The sequence below is a fragment of the Antechinus flavipes genome, chromosome 1, assembly GCF_016432865.1.
Source record: "Antechinus flavipes isolate AdamAnt ecotype Samford, QLD, Australia chromosome 1, AdamAnt_v2, whole genome shotgun sequence".
Classification (NCBI taxonomy): domain Eukaryota; kingdom Metazoa; phylum Chordata; class Mammalia; order Dasyuromorphia; family Dasyuridae; genus Antechinus; species Antechinus flavipes.
This window is the reverse complement of record NC_067398.1, coordinates 71,855,983-71,882,358: the sequence shown is the minus strand read 5'-3', so window position 1 is coordinate 71,882,358 and position 26,376 is coordinate 71,855,983. Positions and strand designations below refer to the sequence as shown.

The following is a 26,376-nucleotide window of genomic DNA, read 5'->3' as shown; positions in this document are numbered from 1 at the left end:
TCACAAACTTTAAAGGATTGTTTAAAGATCAAATGAGAAATCAAGTGTTTTACAAATTGAAAGTTTATGTAAGTTAGCTATTTCACTAAAGCTAATAAAGGAATATGAAAGTATAGCATATCCAACTCACACTCAACATTTTTTTTTTGTCATTCTTTTTTTCTTGTTTCCTAAAGCATGAAGAAGGTAGAGTTCCAATAAAGAGTGAGGAACAGAGAGTAAAAGAATCATTCTACAAGACTAGTACACAAAAGTGAGCACTTCCTTTATCTGTCATAGAATTTTTCCATATTTAAAGTGTATATTTTAGTGGGTAGGGTGTTGGACTTGGTATCAGGAAGATATTCCTGCCCCAGACCAGTGAGCTCTGGCCTTCAGTTTCCTTATTTGTCAAATAAGAGAATTAAAGTTGATGACCTCTATGTTCCCTTCCACACCTAAGACTGTGATCCTACAAAAATTTTTATTTCCATTTTAGTAGCTGAATATTTGAGAAATATGGAAGTTGTTTCATTTTGGATTTAGATGCTGATTTATAATACAAAGAGAAACAGAATGAGATAGCTAGAAAACTGGATTTGGAGGTAGGAAGACCAAGGTTCAGATTCCCCAATAGAATTATTAGCTTTCTCACTCAACCTCCTTGAACTTTAGCTTCCTAAAAAGTGGAAGCTATTTCTTAGGCTTATTAATGAGGCGAAATACATGAGGTGCCATCTAAGCATTTAAGAACAACATAAAGGCTAGTTGCTGCTCATGCTTACAGAGCCAAGCAGGCTTTGCTTTTTCAATACTGCTGGATGACAAAGTTCTTCACTATAACATTCCCTATTCTTTTCTTTTCTTTCTTTCTTTCTTTCTTTTTTTCTTTTCTTTTCTTTTCTTTTTTTTTTTTTTTTTTTTTGTTGAGACAGTTGGGGTGAAGTGACTTGCCCAGGGTCTACACTGCTAGTTAGTGTTAACTGTCTGAGGCCAAATTTGAACTCAGGTTCTCCTGATTTCAGGGATCGTGCTCTACATCCTGTACCACCTAGCTGCCCCACCCCATTCTTCTTTTCTTCCTTCTTTCCTACTTTCCTTCGTTCCTTCGTTCCTTCCTTCCTTCTTTCCTTCCTTCCTTCCTTCCTTCTTTCTTTCCTTCCTTCCTTCCTTTCTTTTTTTCTTTCTTTCGTTCTTTCTTTCTTGCTCTGGCCAGGTCTGTAATCAAGAAGGCCCATTTTCTGAACTCAAACTCAGCCTCAGACACTTACTAAATGTGTGACCCTGGGCAAGTCATGTAACTTATTTGCCTCAGTTACCTCATCTGTAAAAATGAGCTGGAGAAGAAAATGACAAACCTTTCCAGTATCTTTGCCGACAAAAACAACAATCACCACCCAAATGGGATCACAAAGAATCAGACATAACATGACTGAAACAACTAAATACAAAAATTCGTTTTGGGGGGTAAATTAACATTGCAGTAATAGTATCAGAAATATTTCGCTTAATTCACTATTTTTAAATCAGAAAATAATTATCTCCATAAAACATGGAAATATTTTCTAAATCTACACAGAATTACCCTAAAGAACTTTTAAAAAATACAAATCCAAATATTTATGGTTACTAGAAGTTCCATAAGTTCTTTCTGAAAATAATAGATTCACAAAACTAATTTATCTCTCAAATTTAGATGTTGACCTTTATGACACTCCAGTTGATTTCTTCAAGTACAAGACTGTCAACAAATCAAATCAGAAAACACAATACTTCTGTTTTTGTTGCCTTTAAGAATTTTTTAGTATTTTATGAAAAAAAATTGTGAAATCACAGCATTTTGTGAAAACATTTTATTTTCAAATATATTCAGTGAACAGTGATTTGTTTCATACAAATAACATTCATGTAATGGATAGAAAGCCATGAGCAATCTTTAGGAAGAAATCATAAGAATAACAAAATATTGCAGCCTTTATCATTGAAGAATTATTTTCCTAAAATCAGAGACTACAGATTTTTTTTTTCCTCAGAAAAAAAGATATTAACTTCTGAGCAAAAAACTTTATAAACCTACAAATGTTAACTTCTGGAAGGCAGAGGCTATTTAATATTTGTCTGTATATTCTCCATTCTAGTCACAGTGTTTAATATATGGTAGACATTTAAATGAATCTCATTGTTAATTGACTAATAAGAACACTTTTGCTTTTTTTGTTTGTTATTTTGTTTTGTTTTGTTTTGTTTTTTCTTTGTTGTTGTTGTTTTTTTTGTATTCCCAGGGATTGGTGCAGGGTGGGGCATATAGTAAAATGATTAACAAATGCTTACTGACTATTCAAATCATTTCAATTATGTCAAAGTGGAAGTTTTATAATGTTAACAGAGTGTTTCCTTCAGTTATTTGAAGCCTTGAAAGCCAACAAGGTCTAGAGCCACAGGAGCTGGGATTGAGTTTCAGCTCTCCTACTTGTTAACTCTCTGAGAATAATATTTAGTTTGTCTTTTAAACCTGCTGTGAGGGAAAACAGTATCTAAACCTTAAAGAGCTATATAAATGTATGCTATTAGAAGTGATAGATGCAGGCCTTTCATTAAGGAGATTCTTCCCCCTTAAAAAAAAAAAAAAAGTACTTGATAATATTCTGAAGCTCACTTAGAAAAAAGCTGACTTGTTCAGAGACTACCATAGAGCAATAGTGCTTATTGTTTTCTTACAATTTTGTCCAAATGATTTCAAAAACATTTTTAACTATAAGAAGTTTATTGAAAACTTTACTCACAGGGCAGAGCTAAGAAGGCAGGAACTTGCCTCAGCTCTTCCAAATTTGTCTCCAAATAACCTGAACTAATGCCTCAAAAGAAGTTCTGGAGCAGGAGCGCCCACAAAAGGACAGAATGCAATAATTTTTTAACCCAGGACAATTTAGAAAGAAGGCAGTCCAATGCAAATTTAGAGCAGACTACAGCATCACAGGCTGCTTCCAGAATACTTAGTTCACCAGAGGTAAGAGGATTTGAACAACTGGCCAGAAGGAGATTACAGGGGCTGACACCAGGAGCAGGATTGTGTTACATCACCTATTCTCACATATCTGTCTTTGTCTTGGATGGGTCAAAGTTTCAGGATAAGAAGCACACCAGAGCTTTGGGCAGAGGGACACTGCTAACATTTTCAGGACAGAAAAAAATGTTGTGGTCACTCACAAACCAGAGCACAGGCCAGAACAGTAGCAAACATATCTCTCTGTAGGTCACACCACCTTGAAAGAAGTGTAAACTCACATGTTCTTAAAATTATCTATGAAAAATCTGAACAAAAAACCCTGAATCTTGACAAAATGTCTCTTTGATCCAAGAAGCACAGCCCCACTTTAGCATAAAGTTAAAAGTCATAACTATTCAATGATTGAGGCTGAATAGAATATGAGGCAAAGAATGGCCTTTTTCACCTAGCCCCCCCCAAAAAAATCTAAATAAATAAATCTGGGAAGAGAAGACCCTCAAAATTTTGGGTCAGAATAGAAATGGCTGCTATTTACATTCACTCTGAGTATATCAGGACCCAAACAATGACTACTTGGGGCTTGACCTGGTACCTATTATTGGGCAATCCATAAGAGTCTGGTAGATCTTTGATGAAATTATGAAGTCATAAGTATCAAGGTTTATAAGGTATACTTCTACAAAAATCCTATGCAGATATGTCATTGTAGTCTAGAAGTAAACCTGTCTTTCCAAAAGGAATGGAATTCAAGATCTGAAAGCTAATGACTTTATGAGACATTGGGAAACAGTAAAAAAAAAAAAAAAAAAAAAAAAAGTGAAAAAGCAAAAGAAAATGTGAAATATTTCATTGGAAAAACAATTGAACTGGAAAATAAATGCAGGAGAGATAATTTTAAAATTATTGGACTACCTGAAAGCCATGATCAAAAAGAGAGCCTAAGAATCATTTTTGAAGAAATTATCAAGAAACATCAAGAATATCAAGAATATTGCCCAGATATTCTAGAACCAGTGGGTAAAACAGACATTGAAAGATCTGTCAATCACTTCCTGGAAGATACCTGCAAATGAAATTCCTAGGAATATCAGCCAAATTCCAGAGCCTTCAAATCAAGGAAAGATATTACAAGCCACCAGAAACAATTCAAGTATATTGTAGCTATAGTCAGGATAGCACAAAAATGTAGCAGTTTCTACTTTAAAAGATCAGATATTCCAGAATATGATATTCCAGAAGAGTTAAGATTATGACCAAGAATTACCTACCAGAAAAACTGGTATAATCCTTCTACCAGAATGACAGGCAAGGATGGGTGAGAGGGAAAAAGAGGAGGAACATTCAGTGAAATAGAAAACTTCCAAGCTTTCTTGATGAAAAGACCAGAGCAAAATAGAATTTTTGACTTTCAAATATAAAATCAAGAGAAACAAAAAGTAAATAAGAAAGAGAAAACATAAGGGTTTACATTCCTACATGGACAAAATGATATTTGTGATTCCTAAAAACTTTCTTAAAATTAGTGCAGTGAGAAGGATTATATATAGACAAAGAGTAGGGGTGTGAATTAAATGTGATGACATGATTTTTTTAAAATAAAATTAAGGGGTAAGAGAGAAGAATGCATTGGGAGAAGTGGAAATGGACAGGTAGAATAAGATAAATTATTTGATATAAAAGAGTTGCAAAAGAGCTTTTGCAGTGGAGGGGAAAATGAAGGAGGTGGGAAAGGGGAGTGAGTAAACTTTACTCTCATCAGAATTGGCTCAAAGAGGAAATAATGTGCACACTCAGTTGGGTATAGATATCTATCCTATCCTAGAGGAAAGTAGGGGGGGAAAGAGATTTTAAAAGGAGGAGTGTGATAGAAGAGAGTTTAGATTGGGCTAGGTAAAAGACAGAAGCAAAATACTTTTGAGTTGAGCCAGATAAAAGGAGAAAAAAAGTCACATAAACAGAAGGAAAAATAGAATGGAGACTATACAGTAATCAAAACTGAAAAAAATTTTACAGCAAGTTTCTTTGACAAAGACCTCATTTTTCAAACAGGGGGAAAACTGAGTCAAATTTATAAAAATAAGAGCCATTCCTCAATTGTTAAATGGTCAAAGGATAAGAACAGTTTTCAGACAAAATAATCAAAGCTCTCTATAAGCAAATATAAAAAGGCTCTGAATCAGTATTTATAAAAGAAATGCAAATTAAAACAACATCTATCAAACTGATTAATATGACAGAAAAGAAAATGATCATTGTAGGAGGAGATGTGGGAGACCCTAAAGAATTGTTGGAGGAACTGTAAACTGATTTAAACATTGTGGAGTGCAATTTGGAATTATGTCCAAATGGTTACCCTTTGACTCAGAAATACCACTACTGGGTCTTTATCCCAAAGATATAAAAAACAAAAATGAAAAGGACCTATATGTACAAAAATATTTGTAACAACTCTTTTGATGATGACAAAGAATTGAAAATTTGAGGTAATATCCATCATTTGGGAAGTAGTTGAATAAGTTTTTCAATATGATTGTGATGGAATAGTATTGTGCTATAAGAAATAATATGCAGGATGCTCTTAGAAAAACCTGGGAAGGCCTACATGAATTCATGCAAAGTGAATTAAATACAACCAGGAGAACATTGTACTTCGCAACAATGATCTGCTGTGAATGACAACTATTCTTGACCATACAATGATCCAAAACAATTCTGAAGGACTTATGATGAAAAATGCTATCTTACCTCCAGAAAAAGAACTAATAGAGTCAGAATGAAAATCGAAGCATACTTTAAAAAGATTATGCAGATACAATCTTTTTTTATTAAAGCTTTTTTATTTTTCAAAATATATGCATGGATAATTCTTTGACATTAATCCTTGCAAAACTTTGTGTTCCAATTTTTCCTTCCCTTCCTTTACTCCCTCCCCTAGAAGGCAAGTAGTCTAATATATGTTAAACATGATAGAAATATATGTTAAATCCAATATATGCATACATATTTTTATAATTATCTTGCTGCACAAGAAAAATCAAATCAAACCAGAAAAAAATGAGGAAGAAAATAAAATGCAAGCAAACAACAACAAAAAAAGTGAAAATGCTATGTTGTGAACCACATTCAGTTCCCACAGTCCCCTCTCTGGGTGTAAAAAGCTCTCTTCATCACAAGATCATTGGAACTGGTTTGAATCATTTTACTGTTCAAGAGAGTCATGTCCATCAGAAATAATCATTGTATAATCTTGTTGTTGCCATGATGTACAATCATTTTAAACATATTCCCATATTAGTCATGTTGTGAAAGAAAAATCAAAACAAAAGGAAAAACCATGAGAAAGAAAAAACAAGCAAAAAAAAAAAAAAAAGATGAGAATAGGATATTTTGATCCACATTAAGTGTCCATAGTTCTTTCTCTGGCTGCTGATGGCATTTTCCATCCCAAGTGTATTGGAATTGTCTTGAATTGCTGCATTGTCTAAGAGCTAAGTCTGTAAAAGTGAATCATCACATAATCTTGCTGTTACTGTGTACAATGTTATTTTGGTTTTGCTTATTTCACTCAGCATCAATTCATGTCTTTCCATTCTTATCTGAAATCCACCTCCTTATCATTTCTTACAACATGATAGTATTCCATTATATTCATATACCATAACTATTCATCCATTCTACAACTGATGGGCATTCATTCATTTTCTAATTCCTTGCCACTACAAAAAAGAGCTGCTTCAAACATTTCTGTACATGTTGGTCTTTTCCCCTTTTATGATATGTTTTGAATACAGACCCAATAGTGGCACTGATGGGTCAAAGTTTATGCAGAATTTTATAGCCTTTAGGCATAGAAACTCAATTTTTTTTAAATCTTAAAAATTATTTTTACATGTATAATTGGGAAGGAATAAAATAATATCAAATCATAATACTATTAATAAAGTTATAATATATTAATAGTAATAATATTAAATCATAAAAAATAAAAACTTGACTTACTTATAAAAGTGAAAAGGCCTTATAAGTATTAACCACACTAGTACTTTCCAAGTCCAATAACTATATAATCTTGAATTATAGTCTTCTTTAATGACCAAATTGTCTGATTTCACTTAGCTTTGTGCCAGACACATTTCTCTGAATGGAACAGACATAATAACAACTCCCAAGAGTAATTTCCACTTCTCTCAATGTAAAATCTCATCCACATAAACTACCTTTTAAAAAATGATTAATCTTTTCAAGAGGCATTGGGATATAACGGAAAGAGAAATTCAGAATGGCATCTGGGAGACCTGTTTTTAGCCTGAACATTTCCATTAACTAACTGCTGGATACTGATCATGCTGGCAGAATTAAAAGCAACAGGTGGAAGTTTCAGAGAGACAAATTTAGGTTTAATTTCCTAAAAAGTTTCCTATCATTTAATCACTTTTCAGATGAGACTATTATTGGAGAAAGAAAATTCTTCCTCACTGAAGTTTTCAATAGATAACTATTTTGTGGAGGAGAGGAAAAACACTTATTAATCTCTTACTATATACCAAGTACTATATCAAGCACTTTATGAATATTATCTCATTTTTCATTATTAAAAACTATTAAGTGGGCTCTATTATTATTCCCACTTTACAGTTGAAGAAACTGAGGCAGACAGAGGTTAAGTGATTTGTTCAGAGTCACACAATTAGTAAATATCTGAGATTAAATTTGAACTCAGGTCTTTCTGACTTCACACCCAGCATTATATATACCACTCTCCTAATTGGGATTCTTTTTATATATGGGGAGGGAATGTGTAGTATTGGAAGCATGGAAAATAGTTCAGTTGAATAGTCAGGTGTTTGCAGCCAAGATATAATTTTATAAATTCAGAAGGAAGCAAATTATAAATAACTTTATACTAAACAGAATATTTTATCCTTAAGGTAATAGGAAATCACTGGAGTTCATTAAGCAGGGGAGAAGACACAATCAAATCCACATTTCAGAAAAAATCACTTTGGAGAGAAAAAAAAATCACCTTTAAGAAGGGTGGATTAAGAGTGGGAGAGAATAAATGAAAACAAAACTGCTAATCTTTTTCATCTAATAATAGATCTCTCTTCCCCTCATCCTATATCCCTGTTATTTGTTTTGTTGAGTATTGCCTCTTAGAAAGCCATACTTAATGATTTAAGAGGTTGGTATCCTCTTGTTACATATAAGGAATGATATTCTCATTTTTCTTATGATCTTCTTCACCCATGGGACCTGGATTTGGAGAGAACCTAGATAAGCAAAAAAAAAAAAAAAGTGATTTTGCTAAACCTAAAATAGTTTGGCTCTGTTATTCCCAATTGTATTACATGTGCGGAGTCCAATTGTCAACTCTTGAGTCAAAAATTATCCCTATTTTGTCAATGACACAGAGCATTTGAATTAGTTCCTCTGGATCGGCTGTACCCACCAAAGCTCACCCCACCACTAACGACATTTGAAAGGAGTGCTGACCCTATTTCACACTGTTCTCTACTGAAAAGATATGAGTCAGAGATATCGACAAGTCAGGTCAGTGAATTTTTCTCAGCAAGTAACTAGCTTTTGTTATTTAAATGCAGTGCAAGTAAGTGTGTCCAGGGCATAATAATTGCTCATCCATTTATTTCCATGTTTACCCTGATCAAGGAAATAGTAAATGAATTAGATGATTTGTAACATTAAAGGATGTGAAGCTAATACTTTTTGTAAGCACTGATCCAGTTATTCTAGAATTCCATGCTAAAAGCATTTAGATTCTTTAAATTCAGTTTTTAACTTTTTTAAGTGTATAAAAGTATTGGTTTCTAAATCAAAGTATAATGATCTCACTGGTTCCTGTGATTAAAAGACAAGTTCAAGAAGAGATCTAGAATTAAAAATGGGTCTCAAAACTGGTATTAAATGGCATTTTACAGTACTCAAGTGAATGACCTACATTTCATGTCAAGTTGGTATTTTGGTCATTTCCTTTTTTTGTCAAAGGATTGATTTTGTTGGTATTGGAGAAAATCCCTCTAGGAATTCAGATGGCAACTTTTTAGCATGGCTTAGATCTAGAGAATTGCTGAGGACCTTAAAAGAAGCAATGGCTTCACCAGGATTTTTATTTTGCTGCTTAAGTTAATAACTTGAGAGAACCAGCCCTGACACTCCTTCTCCCCAAAAAAATGTAAGCTCATTGAAGGCCCAAACCACTTCATTTTTATATATCTAACAACTGGCATAATGCCCACACATAGAAGGAACTTAATAAACATTTATCAAATTTAATTGATTTCATATACTCTAATAACATAGCACTGTCATTGGAGCAGATTGCATTCTTAAGGAAGCTTCAGAATAGATTTTAAAAAGTCTATCCTTTAACTACAATTGCTTGTTGCAGATCTAATATTGTAATCACTCTGAGCAGGGAGGTATCTTAATTTAAAGAATCTCCACTACAGACACAAACAAACATTCTTTAAAATCTGTACCACCACCACCACCCCCCGCCAAAAAAAAGGGCACTGTCCAAATTATTTTGTTTTATAAAAATTTTATTGATTGAAATAAATGGGTTCTAAATTATTTTTATAATAGTATAATTTTTGTTGTGATATCATATATATAAAATCCAATTAATACTATTCACAAATTTTGCTTTGGAAGCAGAGAATGAAAAAATAGACTTTTTTCTATCATTGCATTGTTTAACTTATTTGTAAAAAGCCATTACCTGATGGATACATGTGAGTCTGTATCTTGAGCAAAATTGGTTCAGTTTTTCCCTCTTTCCACCTTTTTTTCAGAACATTTGTTTCTGATGGTTTAAAAAACAAAACAAAAACAAAAAAAATCTTCTGATTCTAGTTATAATTGCATAAGGTCCACAATATGTCTTATCTTAATCACTTTTAGGAATAAATAGATGAGATAGTAAAAAAAAAAAAGTTGAACTAACAGAATCAACTTAAACATTTTCATGTTTAATATCACTATTAGAAACACTTTTGAGAACCTTTCACTTGCATCACGGACTTTGATAAAATTGAAAATTCCACTATTTCTGTTGTTTGCCATGAACTCTTACTGTTAAATTGTGTTGCTTAAATATATGTCAAAAACTGGAAAATATAAATGATTTATCAACAACTTTCCCTCACATTCATTCTGAAAATTTTTTTAGTGTGTTGGGAACCTCTGGGACAGATTTCAAACAAGATCTTTCATATCATCAAAAAGACCAATTAATTTGTAAGTTTGACCTTTTTGTACTTGTTGCTAGATTTGACAATACTTTTTATTGATGACTAGTAATAATTAATAGTAACAGTAATACTTTTTTTCTATTCATTCAGAGTTGGAAGACCAATCAGTTGGTAGACAGAATTCTAGTTGTAATCTCCAAAAACTATGTTTAGCACTTTCTGATGGTTCACTATGCATTTTAGTTGGAACAATAATCAAGTCCATTCCCTTTCATTTAAAAAAATTTTTTGGTAAATTAGAATTTGGTCCTCACATAGGTCAGTGAACTTTACACATGGAATAATTCTGTTCTTGCTATTATCTATCCTCCTTGTCTCAACCAGCCATTCTATAAGTATATTCAAAGTCACAAGGGAGGACATCTAAGAAAATGTGGATAGATTAGAACTGATCTCTTATTCCCTTCTAGAAAATCAAATCAAAGCCTCTGTACTAGAGGAAAGTTGTCAAACATATGGCCCCACTGTACTTTCAACACTTCCCAGTTTAGCCCAATCAGATTAAAATGTAATTGATATAGATATTTAACAAAATAAGTAAAAATGGAATAGAACATAATATTAAAATATGCAATATTATAATTCTAAGTCAATATGCAGTCCACAGGGATCCTCATGTTTATGTATATTTTATGTATGGCCCTATTTCTATTTGAGTTTGACAACAGTATCCTAGAAAGTTATTTTTCAGGAGTAAATTCATTGGCAGGGCTTCAAAATTCCATTTTGGTTTTAAATTTAAAGTTATATGATCCTGAGAAATAAGATACAATCCCTTTATTCTATATCTTGATTACTCATATTTAATTTATGTTCTCTACTGTATTAGAATTTATGTTCACTGAGGAAAGGGATTTTTTTTTCCTTCTGCTTTGTATCCCCAGCACTTAGCATGTAGAAAGTACTTAATAAACATTTATTAATTATACACAACTAAGTGATCTGTGAAATAGAGTTAATAATGCTTCTCACATTCTGACCCTCAAAGGTTTGCTATTATAAAATCATTTGTAAAGCTTAAACTTTATAAATATGAGTTAATATTTCTTCTGGTGTTTACTGGGGCCATATTTTTTTATGAAGAATACTACATAATCTATTAGCATTCAATGTCTTGATAAAATATAAGCTAGATCATAAATATCAAGGGATATTTTAAATTGTTAAACACTTTATAAGCTATAATTAATTATATTGTAGTAATTAATATATTTCATAAAGTAGAGCATACTTGAGTGACCATATACTATGGTACTTAATTATAGCTGACATTGTATGGCAAGTTCACATACTACCTTGGGAAACCTATTTTGTTCCACATTCATTATAAGTTGTCCAGAGTAATCATAGTTATATAAATATGGTTTTTTAAAAATTCCATTCAGTGTATTCTTTACCCACCAACTAGGAGTAATCACCAGTGTCTCATCTGCCTGAGAGGAGTACCAGGTCCCCTGTAGTGCATCTTCCTAGAGGGATGAAACTGCAAGTAGCAGTGAGACCTATATCCAAATTAGACATCCTGTGGAAACATAGTGATACTGTGAGAAACTGATAATTAATGGCCACAGAGGAGGTGGCGGTATAGGAAATCAGAAATTTGGTTAGACTGGGACATCTCAGTCATTGAACTAAAGAATAGAGAGAATTGGATCAGAATGCCAGTGAGTGGAATGTTATACCTGGGTGGATTAGAATCCAGCAAGAACCAGTTCTGCACTCATTGAAATCCACTGAAAGTATAAGGGTTGAGGCTAATGCAAAGTGAACTTCCCATTAGGTTCAGGAAGAGGCAGAGACACCTCTGAGTTCCAACTTTCAGGAGATCTGCTATTAAAAGAAAAGGAATCAGAAACTGAATGACAGGGGAATAAAAGACTGAAGCTGCTAAAGATCCCAGAAGAAAATTTTGTTTAAAAAGTTGAGCACACACAGATAAATTAACAGATTGGCTATCAATAACATAGGGAAAATGTCATCTAAACAAATCCAAAAATCTCAAACAGAAGTGGTAGGGAGAATGGAAGAATATCTATCTATTTATTTATAATATCCCTTTATTATTATTCTTATTTCAAGTCTAAGTTCTTTCCCTCCCCCACCCATTGAGAAGGCAAACATTATGATACTCCTTATATCTATGAAGTCACTCAAAACATTTCTATATTAGCCATGGGGTTAGGGGAGGAGGAAGGAAAAAAATAATGAAAACGAAAAAGAATGTTCTTTGACATGCACTGTTAACTCTCTGGAGATAGTGTTTTTCATCATGAGTACTTTGGAATTGTCTTGTGTCATTGTGTTGATCAGAGTAGTTAGGCATTTCATAGTTGACCATCATTATACTATCATTATGCTATTGAAGTTAGAAGAATATAGTTGTTCCATATTGCACCTTGTATATGAACCAAATTCTCTTTCATGAATTTCAAGATTCTCCAAAGTCTGAACAAATTTATTTCCTGTTCTCTCCCCCTATAAACTATAAACTCTCTACTCAAGCCTCATCCCTTTCCCACTATGAATTATAAACTGCCTACTCAAGTCTCATCGTCTCCACCTCTATCCCATCCACCTCCAAATATTTGCTCATATGATTAATCTGGCTTGGAATCATTCAACAAATACTTATATGTAATAGGCCATTAGTTCAAATAATTTACAAAAACTAAGCAATGATTTTTTTTCCTTTTTATACTTTGGAAAAAGTATTTCATATGCTGCCTTTTTGTCTACGATATTATGTGAGGTGCCTATATTTTTAAGCATATAAGATTCTTTTTTTCAATCTAAAATAATAATTATTAATATATTTCACTTTCTATCATTTAATTTTCCATGTATCTCTATTTTCCCATACTTAACCATCCCTTATAACCAAATAGTACAACAAAATTGACCAGTATATTAAAAAGTCTGACAATGTTCCCTAAGCATAGATCTCTACCTCTGCAAAAATGGAGGGAACTACCAGTTCATATCTCTTATTTGAGGTTAAATGTGGCTCTTGGTGTTTATAATTGCCCAGCATTCATTTTCACTTTTTTAACTTAATAGTATTTTTCTCCAATTACATGTAAAGATAGTTTTCAGCATTCATCTTTGTAAGATTTTGAGTTCCAATTTTTTCTGCCTTCCTTCTTCCATTTTCTCCTTTCTTCCCAGGAAATCAAGCAATCTGATATAAATTATACATGTGCAATCATGTTAGAAATATTTCTATATTAGTCATGTTGTGAAGAAGACTCAGAACAAAAGGGGAAAACCATGAGTAAAAAGAAAACCAAAAAAAAGTGAAAATAGTATCCTTTAATTAGACTCCATGATTCTTTCTCTGAATGTAATCATCATTTTCCATCCTAAGTCTCTTGGAATTGTCTTGGATCATTGCATTGCTGGGTAGAGTTAAGTCTATCATAGTTGATCATCAAATGTTGTTGTTACTGTATACAATGTTCTCCTGATTCTGCTCACTTCACTCAGCATCTGTTCATATAAGTCTTTTTTTAGGTTTTTCTGGAATCTTGCCTGTTCATCATTTCTTACAGAATCATAGCATTCCATTACATTCATATACCACAATTTGTTCAATCACTCCTCAATTGATGGACAATTTTTTAATTTCAAATTCTTTGCTGTCACTAAAAGAGCCACTATAAATATTTTTATACTCATGGCTTATTTTCCTTTGTTTTATGATCACTTGGGGATACAAATCTAGTAGTAGTATTGCTGGAAAAAGAGATATGCACAGTTTTATAGCCCTTTGGGCAGAGTTCCAAATTGCTCTTCAGAATGGTTGGCTCAATTCACAACTCCATCAACACCTAACATTCATTTTTAATATGATGTTTTCAATATTTCTTTTCCCATGATCTGTGGTATCCCCTAAAACAATATCCCATTTGAGGAATTCAACTTCATTCAAATATACATAATCATTATATTATGTTAGCTAAAACCATAATCATAATGTATCCAGAAAAGCATAATGTCAACTCTTAACTTTACAACAAAGTAATAATGTTGACAATAAGTCATACAGTGTTAATTTTATTAATCTATAATACATACAGTTCTGAACAGTCTTCAGGAATAGGATCAGAGAGACCAGCGAGTTAAAGACAGAAGCAAATTTAAAATTCCTTTCATCCAAACCCCTTTTTATTTTACATATTAAAAAAGAGAATCCCAAAGGGTTAAGGGACTGCTCAAGGTCACATAGCTTATAGATACTAGAGCCAAAATTTGAAGAGAAAGAAAAGAAGAAAGAAAGGAAGGAAGGAAGAGAGAAAGAAATGGAGGAAAGAAGAAAAGAAGGAAGGAAGGAAGGAAGAAGGAAGGAAGGAAGGAAGGAAGGAAGGAAAAAAGGAAGGAAGGAAGGAAGGAAGGAAGGAAGGAAGGAAGGAAGGAAGGAAGGAAGGAAGGAAGAGAAAGAGAGAAGGGGAGGGAGGGAGGGAGGGAAGGAAGAAGGAAGAAAGAAGGGAGGGAGGAAAGGAGGAAGGGAAGGGAGAAGGAATGGAGGGGGGAAGAAGGAAGGAAAGCAAGAAATGGGGAAGAAAATAATCATGCCAAAACCAAATGCTAAGTAATATGACACATATCCTACTGTCATCCATTAGAATCAGTGGGACTTGATTTTGCAACAGGGATTTGATGTGGGTGAAGAGAATCTATCCTACAGGCGCAATGACAAGAGTCAGACATTCCATCCATCCTTATTAATTTTCCTGTCCATATTATTAACTTCCCTTCCCCCTTCTCCTGACTGCTCCCTTAGATAGAAGTTGTAAAGATTCAGTTAGACTTCAATTTCACAGTTAAAAAAAAATTGGTTAACTTGATTAATTAGTAAAAATCATGATAAAATTAAAAAATATCAGATAGAGCATAGAATACAATATTTTAGTCATTTCTAAGCTGCAACTGCCAAATCTTATCCTTTTATAACATCTCTTATATATTCCCCCTTTTCCCTCTGACACTGCCACCACTCTGGTGCATGCTCTTATTACCTCATTCCTAGATTATTGCAATAATCTACTGGTCGTTCTGCCTATTATAAGTCTCTGGTCATCCCTGCTGATCTTCTATTCAGCTGTCAAAATGATTTTCCTGGGATAAAATATAAAATTTTCTGTTAAGCTTTTAAAATCTTTCAGACATTAGCTCAATTAGACCTTTTAAGTGTTCTTCCTTATTCCCTTCCATATACTCTGTGTGAAGTATGTAGACAGTATATCTATAGAATGAAGTAGGTTATAATAAAGTGAGGCAGGGCAAAAGTTTGATTAAACAAAGCATTCAGAGTGAGCAGATGGAAACAACACTAGGGCAGATGATGGAATATGGAGAACATGGATCAGGGTCTTATATTGAAAGTTAAAACCAGAAAAAGAAAAAAATAAAGCATACAGGAAAAATCACAGTGGATCAGTGGGGAATGAATCATCTTCAGAAAGAGTTCCAAAGTTTACATCAATAGAAGCAGCAGTGGTGGTAAATTCGGACAACTTGTAAAAAGGTTTTCTGGACATATAAGATGTACCATTGGAGCTCTCCTATCATGTGCTGTTCATTGATGGGCAGGACTCCTGAAATTGAGTTCTTTTATAATGTGTTCTGGGGAGCAGGATAGGCTAGAATAAAGATCCTAAGAGAATTTTCAGGAATTGGTTTGGATGGTAGTAAAACATTCCCTGCATTAATTAAAGCAGAATCTCTCAAACCTATTATTCCAAGGGCTAGGGAAAGGTGGGTCAGGCTGGTTAGAAATGCTAGTTTCACTGTGGGCCCTAATAGTTATTAAATTCTTATCTCTAAATTGATTACCGATAATTTCTCTTTATTTCTTAGTGTAAGCTCAAGTAGTCGAACTCAATATGTTCCTCTTTACACGTAAGTAAATTTTTATATTATTGTGAATTAAAGATGTACAATTTGTGTCAAAATGGTAGTTAACATCAGGGCCTTTTTGTCTTGTTTGTAAGTCATTGACAAAACAAGTTGAACTTCTTTAGGTGATTTACCATAATGCTTGCCCCACAGTAAGTACTTTATTATGCCAATTAATTGACGATTCCAAAGGCCAGATAATTCACTGTCATATTATTAGCTAGAGTATAGAATTATGGAATTTCTGAGCTGGGAAAAACTCTTATGATCATTTTAATCAACACTTTTTTTTAAATGGGTTAACCAGATCCACTTTGACTAAAGAAAGAAATATAGAATACCCCAAAAGTTTTTCTCAGAGTTCATTTTCATTCACAAAATAGCAATTCAGCACCTATTATTAGAATTTTTCTATTTTCTTTAAACTACCTACTTCACAGAGTTAGATTCAATAAAATGGTCCAGAACCTATGATTTCAAAAATAGACATTGCAAGCTACCATGGAGAGTTCTGGATTTTGGCTTATATTTCAGCTCTGCTTATTGGTTGCCTTTGGGCACTTCATCTCTCTCCTCAGTTTCTCAGGTGTAAAACGAGAAGTTTAGATGATTTTCCTACTTCTTTCACATCTAAATTTGTGCTCCTAAAGGCATACTGTGGCATGAGTATCTTGGCATTTACTCTTCGAGATCATCTTAGCAAATAGACTATTGAACTTAGAAAATAGTTCTATTATCCCTCCCATTTTTCTTATATATAATTTACTTCTTTTATCCCCACAGTGGTTATACTGAGTCCTTAAACCCTGATGACATAGATAATCCTGATGGTGACCTTAAATCTTTGGGCAAGCCTCGGACTTCAAAGATACTACATACAATTATGAACCAGTGAGTTTATAAAAATGGACATTTATGAATGCTGGATATTAATGATTAGTTTAGTTATAAATGAAGAAAAAATGGTTCTATTGTTGAGAAAGACATGTGCTTGCAGAGTTCTGAATTTGGTAACTTGGGTACAAATACTATAATTCCATCTCACTAGGCAACTCCCGATGATAAAACTAATGTACCTATTCCATGATTTTTGCTCTTATAAAATTCACCTAGGGGCACTGAGAGATTGAATGACTTGCCCAGAATCATAGAGCCTATATGAGTGAGAAACAAGTTTTGAACTCAGACCATATGCACTCTGAATTCTATCTCCCAAGCCACCCTTTCTCTTAGAATTTAGAATTAAGGAATCTGTGTTCAAATTATAGTTCTACTTAGTACATATATGACCAAAGACACTTACTCAATTGGAAACTCATTTTTATCATCTGTAAAGTGGAAAACTGTGCCTAAAGATCTCTAAGGTGCTTTAAAATGTAAAATTTTATGATCCTACACACCTATATGAAAACTATTTTAAAAACAAGACATTGCAAAAAATGCTGCTGATCAGATGCTGATGGAGGAGGAAGATAATTTGGAGAAGAATGAGATCCACCATGACATTTTTTACATGTGAAGAATGGTGTGTTATCTTTGCTAGTGTGATGAAATAAACATGACACCTGTGATAAACACATATATATATATATATAAAATAAATATGCAAACCAAATATTTACTGATAATAAATCATAATTTTGTAGCCCCCCACATTTAGTTACAAAACCCCTAGAGTCACAACACACAGTTCAAGAAACTTTGAATTGCTTTATGTTCTCCCAATTTGCTTATAATATCAGCCTTTATGTTTAAATCATGTTCCCATTTGAGTTATCATTTAAGGTAAGTTGTTGATCCATAAAATTTAATTTGTGCCATATTATTTTCCTAGTTTCCTCAGCAATTTTTGTCATATAGTGAGTTTTTATGCCAAAGGCTTGGACCTTTGCATTTATCACACACTAGCTTATTATGGGCATTTACTCCTGTTTATTGCATAATTAATCTATCCACTGATATACAATTTATTTCTTAGCAGTACCAAATTGTTTTGCTAATTATCATTTTGTAAGGCTGTTTGAAATCCAGTACTAGTAGGCCACTTTTCTTCATGTTGGGGTTTTTTTTCATTAATTCCTTGGATATTCTTGACAGGTATTGGATATTTCTTCCAGATGAATTTTGTTAGTATTTTGTCCAGTTCTATAAATTAATTTTAGTAGTTTGATTGGTATGGTATGGAATAAGTAAATCCATTTAGATAGAATTATAATTTTTATTATATAGACTTGGTTTTTCACGAGCAATTGATATTTTTTCCACTTGTTTAGATTTTAATCTGTGTGAAATTTGTGATTGTATACATATAGTTCCTGGGAGTTTTTTTGGCACATAGACTCCCAACTATTTCATATTGTATAAAGTTATTTTGAAATGAAATTTCCTTTTCTATCTTTTGCTGCAGGGTTTTACTGGTAATATAAAAAAGCTGATGATTTAAGTGGGTTTATTTTATAACTGCAATTTAGCTGAAGTGGTTAGTTATTTTGATTCGTTTTTTAGTTGACTATTTTAGATTCTCTAAATATATTATCATATCATCTACAAAGAACGTTCATTTTGTTTCTTTATTGCCTATGCTAATTCTTTCAGTTTCCTTTTCTTATTGCTCTGCCTAGCATTTCCAGCACAACATTGAATAATGGACATTGATTCACCCTGATCTTATGGGGAAGATTTCAGTTCATTGCCATACAAATAATACTTGCTGATGGTTTTAAATAGATTCTTCTTATTATTTTAAGGAAAGATATATTTATTCCTTCACTTTCTACTGTTTTTAATAGGAATGGGTTCTATTTGTCAAAAAGGTTTTTTTTCTATTTGTTGAGATAATCGTATAATTTTATTGTTTTTGTTATTGATGTGTCAATTATGTGGATAACTTTCCTAATATTCAACTAGTGTTGATTTTTGGTGTAAATTCCATCTGATCATAGTTTATGATCCTTGTTGTCAATTGTTGAAATTTTCTCGCTAATATTCTATTTAAATTTTTTGAAGCACTTTTCATTAGGGAAATTGATCTTTAGTTTTCTTTCTCTGGTGTTGCTCTTCCTAGTTTAGTATAAACACTTTATTTGTGTTATTAGGGAATTTGGGAGGACTCATTCCCCTACTATGCCAAAATGAATAGCTATTGTGAATTCTTCACGTGACTGAACTCCAATTTTTAGTGCTCTCCTAAAGCACATCATTCAGTACCTACAACTACATCATTTGCTATCTCAGCTACATCATTGGGTTTAGGGAGCTCATTTTTAATATTTCTTTTTCTAAGATAGGGTAGTTTAAGTATTCTATTTATTGTTAATTGTGCAATTTATATTTTTTGTAAATATTCATCATCCTTCAAATTAGCATTTCAACTAATTTATATAACAACCCTGTGAAAAAAGTAATGATGGGTATTTTTATATACATTTTTACCATTAAAGATACTATGTTCCAGAGTAGTCAAGATTTAGAACAACTTGATTTTTGTTGGGGAAGGAACAAAGACAGACATAAGACTGACATGAACCATTTCCACTTCTAGTTTACAATAGATTTGCTACAAAATGTAACCTATTTATTATTTATATCCTTTATATTAATGATTACTAGTCCTATTAGACTATTACAATAGTTCCTTAATTGGTCTTCCTGTTTCAATTCCTTCCCTACTTTACACCATCTTTCATAAAGTTGCCTGTGATTTCACTGAATTGAAGATTCAAACATTTATCATTTCTAATTCAACAAACTCCAGTAACTCCCTTTTGCCTCTTGGATAAACTGAAACTCCTTTATTTGACTTTTAAAGCTCTTCTATTCCTGATACTAGCTTATTTTTCTTCAGACTCACTATAGACTATTCTTCTTCTTGACTTCAACAATCCAACCAAATTCACCTTTTCTTTCTTTCTCATACACAGAACTCTATCTGTCATTTCAATGACTCTCATTGTTCATCCATTCTCCATATCTGGAATCATTCTTCCCTCACTTCTGCCTTAAAATTCTTCTCTTCCTTCAAGATGCTACTCAAACAGCATCTTCCATAAGAAGCCTATCTGGATTCCACAATTTTAATGCCCTTTCTTGCTAACTATATCATATTTACTTGTATTTATCTGGATGTATATATGGGTGTGCATGTATATTTCATGTATGTGTATACTTATATGTGTACTTGTCTCTCCTGATAGAATGTAAATTCCTTAAAAATAAGTATTGCAGGGGCAGTTAGGTAGCACAGTGGATAGAGCACTAGCCCTGAAGTCAGGAGGACCTGAGTTCAAATCTGGCCTCAAACACGTACCACTTCCTAGTGTGACCCTGGGCAAGTCACTTAATCCCAATTACCTCAGGAAAAAAAAAAGCATTGCTTCAATTGAGGTATTTGTGACACAAAGTACACACTTAACAAATGATTGTTGATTAATTAATGCCTATCATTTAGCATTTTGAAGCTTTGAAGAATTGCAAAATAATAACTAAAGAAAAACATACAACTTACTTGGAAAAAAGTATTTATTCACTACATAATGAGGGGAAGAAAGGTGTCTCACATTAGAGAAATAGTTTTAAGCTATTGCTAGAACATTAAAAGAATAGTCAAAGATATGGATTTGACTGTCACTTCTAATACTGACTTTACTTGACATAATTTCTAAATTGGTGTACATCTGGCTTTATATAAAAATCTTTGGACCCAACACTGCCTTCCCACCACATAGTAGATATTCAGTATATATTCATTGATTTTATGGGGTTTTTCCCTCACAAATATCTATTAATCTTGATAGAGTATTTTGTGGAAGCAAGAGAAAAAAATGACCTATGTGAAATGAACCACCACCTTAATTACCATATCTCCTCAGAATCCACTAGGTACATAGACCCTGGTCCCAAAAGTCCCAGAAAAACCACTGTTATCATTCTTGCTTCCACCTTGTCGTGAAACCTATTCTCCTTTTGTTGAGGTCCAACTTGGCAACTGATCCTTTAAGTGCTATAGTCCCTATCTCCTGGAAGTCCTGATTACAGATGATGTGGGAAAGAAAAATCCTTTTCAAAATATATGCCATTGTCAAACAGCACAATATCAGAAAGAGATGGAGTTTAATTAATGAATATTGTTTATCCTTCATTTTGAAGACCAGTGACATCACAGGGAATGTCTTGAATTGAATATGAATTGGATTTAAGTAAAGCAGAATTGTGTAGTCATCAGCGTCACACTTTCTTCTTAATTCATTAAGGTCTATTGGACAGACAAAAGTCAATGCAACGGTCCAGGATGCAAGGTAATCTTGGTGATTTTGATGTCTGGCCAAACTCTAAGCATACCATAGCATCTAGTTCAGCCATTTTCATGGCTATTGGAAAAATTATTCTTAGCTGTCTATTTTACCAAAGGGAGTCTTCACATGCTTGAGATAGACACCCCCCTAATTCTCTGACAGATTTGAAGCCTGTCAGTTACCTTCAACTTGATTAATCCATCTGCTGAAATGGTTTACCAAAGTTTAACCACTGTGCATGCTACATCTTCTTAGATCCACAGGTGGACACTTAAGTTGGATGAACAGTCCTCAAAAGGGCTTAGCAAACCTTCACAGTAGAGATGCTAGTCTTCCCTGAATATTTTATACAATCTTATCAGTGGATATGATATTGAAGATTTTTTTAACATTTGCTTTGCCTATGAACCCGAAGAACCACTGGACCTTTCCATCTGACTTGCTGTTAAAACTTCCTATATTGTTCCCCTGTATTAGCACAATCATATTGAGAGCAGGGATTATGTTAGTTTTATAGTTGCCTCCATATTATTTACTACAAAGGTCATAACACATTTTTTCCCATTCATTCATCATTCATTTATTCAGGGTGATTCCAATGTTAAACAGGGACAGCATGGCACAGAACAAAGAGTTCTGGATTCAAAGTCAGGACAGGTTCAAGCCTTCTTTCTGACATATATATTATGTGGGACCCTAGGCAAGTGTCCCATGCAAACATCTAAGGCTATAAATTAGAAAAGAACAGATCTGCATTGGTGGAGTTTCCACCCCAGAAATTGTCTTTGACAAAACAGGTCTGGCATCTCAACATCCAACTCGCCCCCACCTCCATTCCCATTGCAAAGATTGTAGAATACATTGTCAGAATATACTTCTGTAAAAATATTTAAAAGAGAACAATATAATTTCATGCATCTATGGAAAGAAATTGCAATTTCAACTGCAGGATATTAGATTGAAGGTATGCTCTAAAGGCTTAAAATTATGATAATTGTTTTCTTTTAAAATGTTTAAAATGTTTTGTTTTCCTGGAAGCTTTCCTATTATGTGACTTAGTGGCTCAACTTATTTGATTTAGATTAATTTATATATCTGTATATTTTTAAATTATAGAAAGGATAGATAATACACACATCATTACTCACAAAAATTTTCATCATTTTATAAAGGCAATTACTTTCAAGAAACATGTTGATTCATAGTTATTTTAAAGCAACATATGAGAATTTGCCTTAGATGTAAATATTCAAGATATATAACAATTTAGTAAGTGTATTTCTCCTCACAAATACATATTTTAATTTATAAAATAAAATTACAACCTGACCTGTATCTAATATGAAAACACCACAAATAAATAGTTCTCAAATTCGTTTTTGCTAAAGAATTAAACACTGATAAAATCATTCCTGTAGGCCATTTTAGTTATTAAAATGATCACATTTCTAGGACCATTTTATTATATAGTAAATGCTCTTGAATTTACTATTCAAGTTTAATATAATTCAATTACATTATCAATCTGACAATGTGCTATTTTGAAAGAAGAAAGTTAAGTTCTTTGTGGATTATATTTGGGAACAGAACATAAGTCTGAATATGTTAAACTTGTGATTATCAGGTTGGGCACTAGATGTCCTCCAAGGTTGCAAAGTTTCCTAAAAAAAAAAAAAAAAAAAAACTCTTTTCTTTATTAGTATTTATTATTTTGGTCTTGAAATTTGGTCTTGACATAATTTTCATTTCTCCTCATTTCATGATATCTCCTCAAATTTTTCCTAAGAAGTCAATTGATTAATATTCCTTTTCTATTTGTAGCAAAATTGGTCTCAGATTTGTCACTACTACATATTAGGCTAAGGATGATTCAGCCAGTTTGAGCCAGCATATTAGTATCAAGAAAATTGATAACTTTGATGAACTCTTTCTGTTTCTCTTACTCTTTTTGGTAGTTCACTTTTAATTACTTTATTCACTATTCTATAAAGCAAGAATCATTTGACAATTACCCTGGAAATAGTGGTACTTTTCAAAAGATGCCTGGTCATCATTGCACAGAATCACCAGATCTCAAAATTATAAAGAATCTCAGAGGTCATCTCTTCTTTTTTTTTTTTAATTTAATTTTATTTAATAATAACTTTGTATTGACAGAATCCATGCCAGGATAATTTTTACACAGCATTATCCCTTGCAATCACTTATGTTTCGTTTTTTTCCCTCCCTCCCTCCTCCCCCCACCCAAGATGGCAAGCAGTCCTATATATGTTAAATATGTTGCAGTATATCCTAGATACAATACATATTTGCAGAACCGAACAGTTCTCCCGCTGCACAGGGAGAATTGGATTCAGAAGGTAAAAATAACTCGGAAGAAAATCAAAAATCAAATAGTTCACATTCATTTCCCATTCCTTCTTTGGGTGTAGCTGTTTCTGTCCATCATTTATCCAATGAAACTCAGTTAAGTCTCTTTGTCAGAGAAATCCACTTCCATCAGAATACATCCTCATACACTATCGTTGTCGAAGTGTATAATGATCTCCTGGTTCTGCTCATCTCACTTAGCATCAGTAGAGGTCATCTCTTCTAAACTATTCCCCAACAATATCCTAGAATCTAGTTTATCTGGACTTGATGACAGCATCTATTTGCCCTTTTTCTGCCTCTTCACTTTTCTTCTGTCTCATTTTCCTTTGAACATTTCTGTTCTAACTTGTGCAAAAGTGGTTCTTGTTAGGGAAAAAAAAAAGGCAAAATGAGAAACATGGCAAGAGATGATTTCATTAGAAAGGAAAACATGAATAATAGAGTAACATGACACACAAAAAAAAACTAAAAATGGGATTTGGGGCTTTTTAAAAGATATATTATCCCATTATCCTCTGCCCATGTAAAGAGACAAATCTGGATTATATCCTAAGTAATGTGTTCAGTTATTAGTACCACATTCGAAGAAGAGTACTAGTAAACTGGTATGCATTCAGACTAGTTCAGGCATGATATCAAGAAGATAAGATGTCATACCAAACCAGAATGTAATAATGCAAATGAAAGTGTTTATTCTAGGAAAGATAACATTAAGAAGAGATCTAATAAATGGCTATTACATGAAAGCAAAATTAGACATATTTCTTATTATATAGTTAAAACAAAACACTCTTTTTCATTATACTTAACATTCATCATCAGCCTCCATTCATTCTGAGCTTTAGTTTACTTGATATTTTTATAGGACTATGCCCCACTCTCTAATTCACTTCAGTTATTTGCCATTGCCATTTACTTTTCATTTAAAAATCCAAATTGATTTATGAGATTTCCATTTCTGTATCCTTCTTTAGATAGCTTCCTAGTGCTTCTTCCTCATAATCATTTGTGTTTGTGCCCGTAAATTTTGTTCAGGTGAATATGCCATCCCTCCTGTATGGAATTTTAGATAATGAGATCCTAAGGGAACCTTTCTTTGTACTCTTTGAAATCTGTTCTCCACTTCAGATTTAAGTCTAGCATTTCCCTTTTTGTTATTCAGTCTTTTTTTCAATCATTGCTGACTCTTTATTACCCCATTAAAGTTTTCTTGGTAAAGATACCAGTTTTCCATTTTCTTCTCCAGCCCATTTAACATAAGGGAAATGGGGTTAAATGACTTGCCCAGGTCCCAGTAGCAAGTGAAGTTGGATTTGAATTCACAAAGATGAATCTTTCTGAAACAGACCTGCCATTCTATCCACTGCACTACCTATTATCTATTACAAATTTCAAGATGACATAGTTTTTTTCTTCAAACTTTCACTTATACCTTGATAATCAATAAGGAATTCAATATTATCTAGTATGGATTTTCTGTCTCAAGCAAGGTAGCAGAGAAGAAGTTGTAAGAGATCTTGATTCTCATATCATTTGCATGAATAGTCAGAAATACCTACAAATAATTTTTTTTAAAAAAAGAAAAAGGAAAGGGGAAGGAGGTATAGCTAGATACCTCATAAGATATGGATAAGAATCTCGAAAAAGGAAAAGGAAGGAATAAGGAAATTAGTGAGCAGAAAACCTGCAATATGATGAGTACATGTTATAAATTAAAGATCTCAAAAAGTTGCTGAAAAGTGAAAATAACTAATTATAGTCAATCTACACAAAAGGCCTGTAATGAATATTAAGTTATATTTAAAATGCTTTTAAAAGAAATTAAAGAGAATTGGGTATGAATTTTTTATTTAAAAAGATCTGATATTTATAAAAAGGGATTATCAGGAAAAAAGCAAGATAAGACTGAATCATGAAGTTGGCAATAGAAAACTTGAATAAAACCATAGAAGGTGGAAGACTTTGCAACCTAATATCAATAGAACCATTGGGAAGAGTATGGAGAGACTCAAAACATGTAAAGAAAGAGCTTAATTGCCATTTTCCAGTAAATTTTACTTTATTTGTTGTAATCAGATACAACTTGCATCTCCAAATTTCCCTCCTTGGCCTCTGCCCCAATTGAGAACATAAGAACAGCACAACCCATTATAATCATGTACAGTTATCAAAACAAATTTCCATATTGTCCATGTCCAAAAACAGTTGTATTACTCTGCATTCTGAGTCCTTTGTCTCTTTGCTATGTGGATGATAATATGTTTCATCATCAGTCCTTTGGAATCACTATTGATAATTACTCTATTAAGAGATCAGTCCATAGTATTCCATAACAGTTACACATAATAATTTGTTCGTCCATTCCCTAATTTGAGGACTCCCTCTCATATTATCATTTTCGTCACCTTAGAGAGCTGTACACACTTTTATGTATCCTTAGAGCTCGTTCTTCTTAGAACTAATCATTCTCTTAATCTATCCTCTCTCAAATTCTCCCTGCCTGTTTTGTTCCTTTCTGTCTTATTTGTCTGTTGAGTGAATTATATTTCTGTACCCAAAT

The 26,376-nt window shown here is 32.9% G+C and overlaps 1 protein-coding gene across 1 annotated transcript in view; it reads left to right on the top strand.

Annotated features, from left to right (window-relative positions):
• SPATA48 (spermatogenesis associated 48) overlaps window positions 1-26,376 on the top strand; it is an 80,664-nt gene that overhangs the window by 28,083 nt on the left and 26,205 nt on the right. Inside the window, exons 3-7 of the mRNA XM_051984338.1 lie at window positions 177-253; window positions 8,398-8,536; window positions 10,176-10,243; window positions 16,114-16,155; window positions 16,936-17,043. Of these exons, the coding sequence (XP_051840298.1) occupies window positions 177-253; window positions 8,398-8,536; window positions 10,176-10,243; window positions 16,114-16,155; window positions 16,936-17,043 (434 nt within the window). The remainder of the gene's footprint in view (window positions 1-176; window positions 254-8,397; window positions 8,537-10,175; window positions 10,244-16,113; window positions 16,156-16,935; window positions 17,044-26,376) is intronic.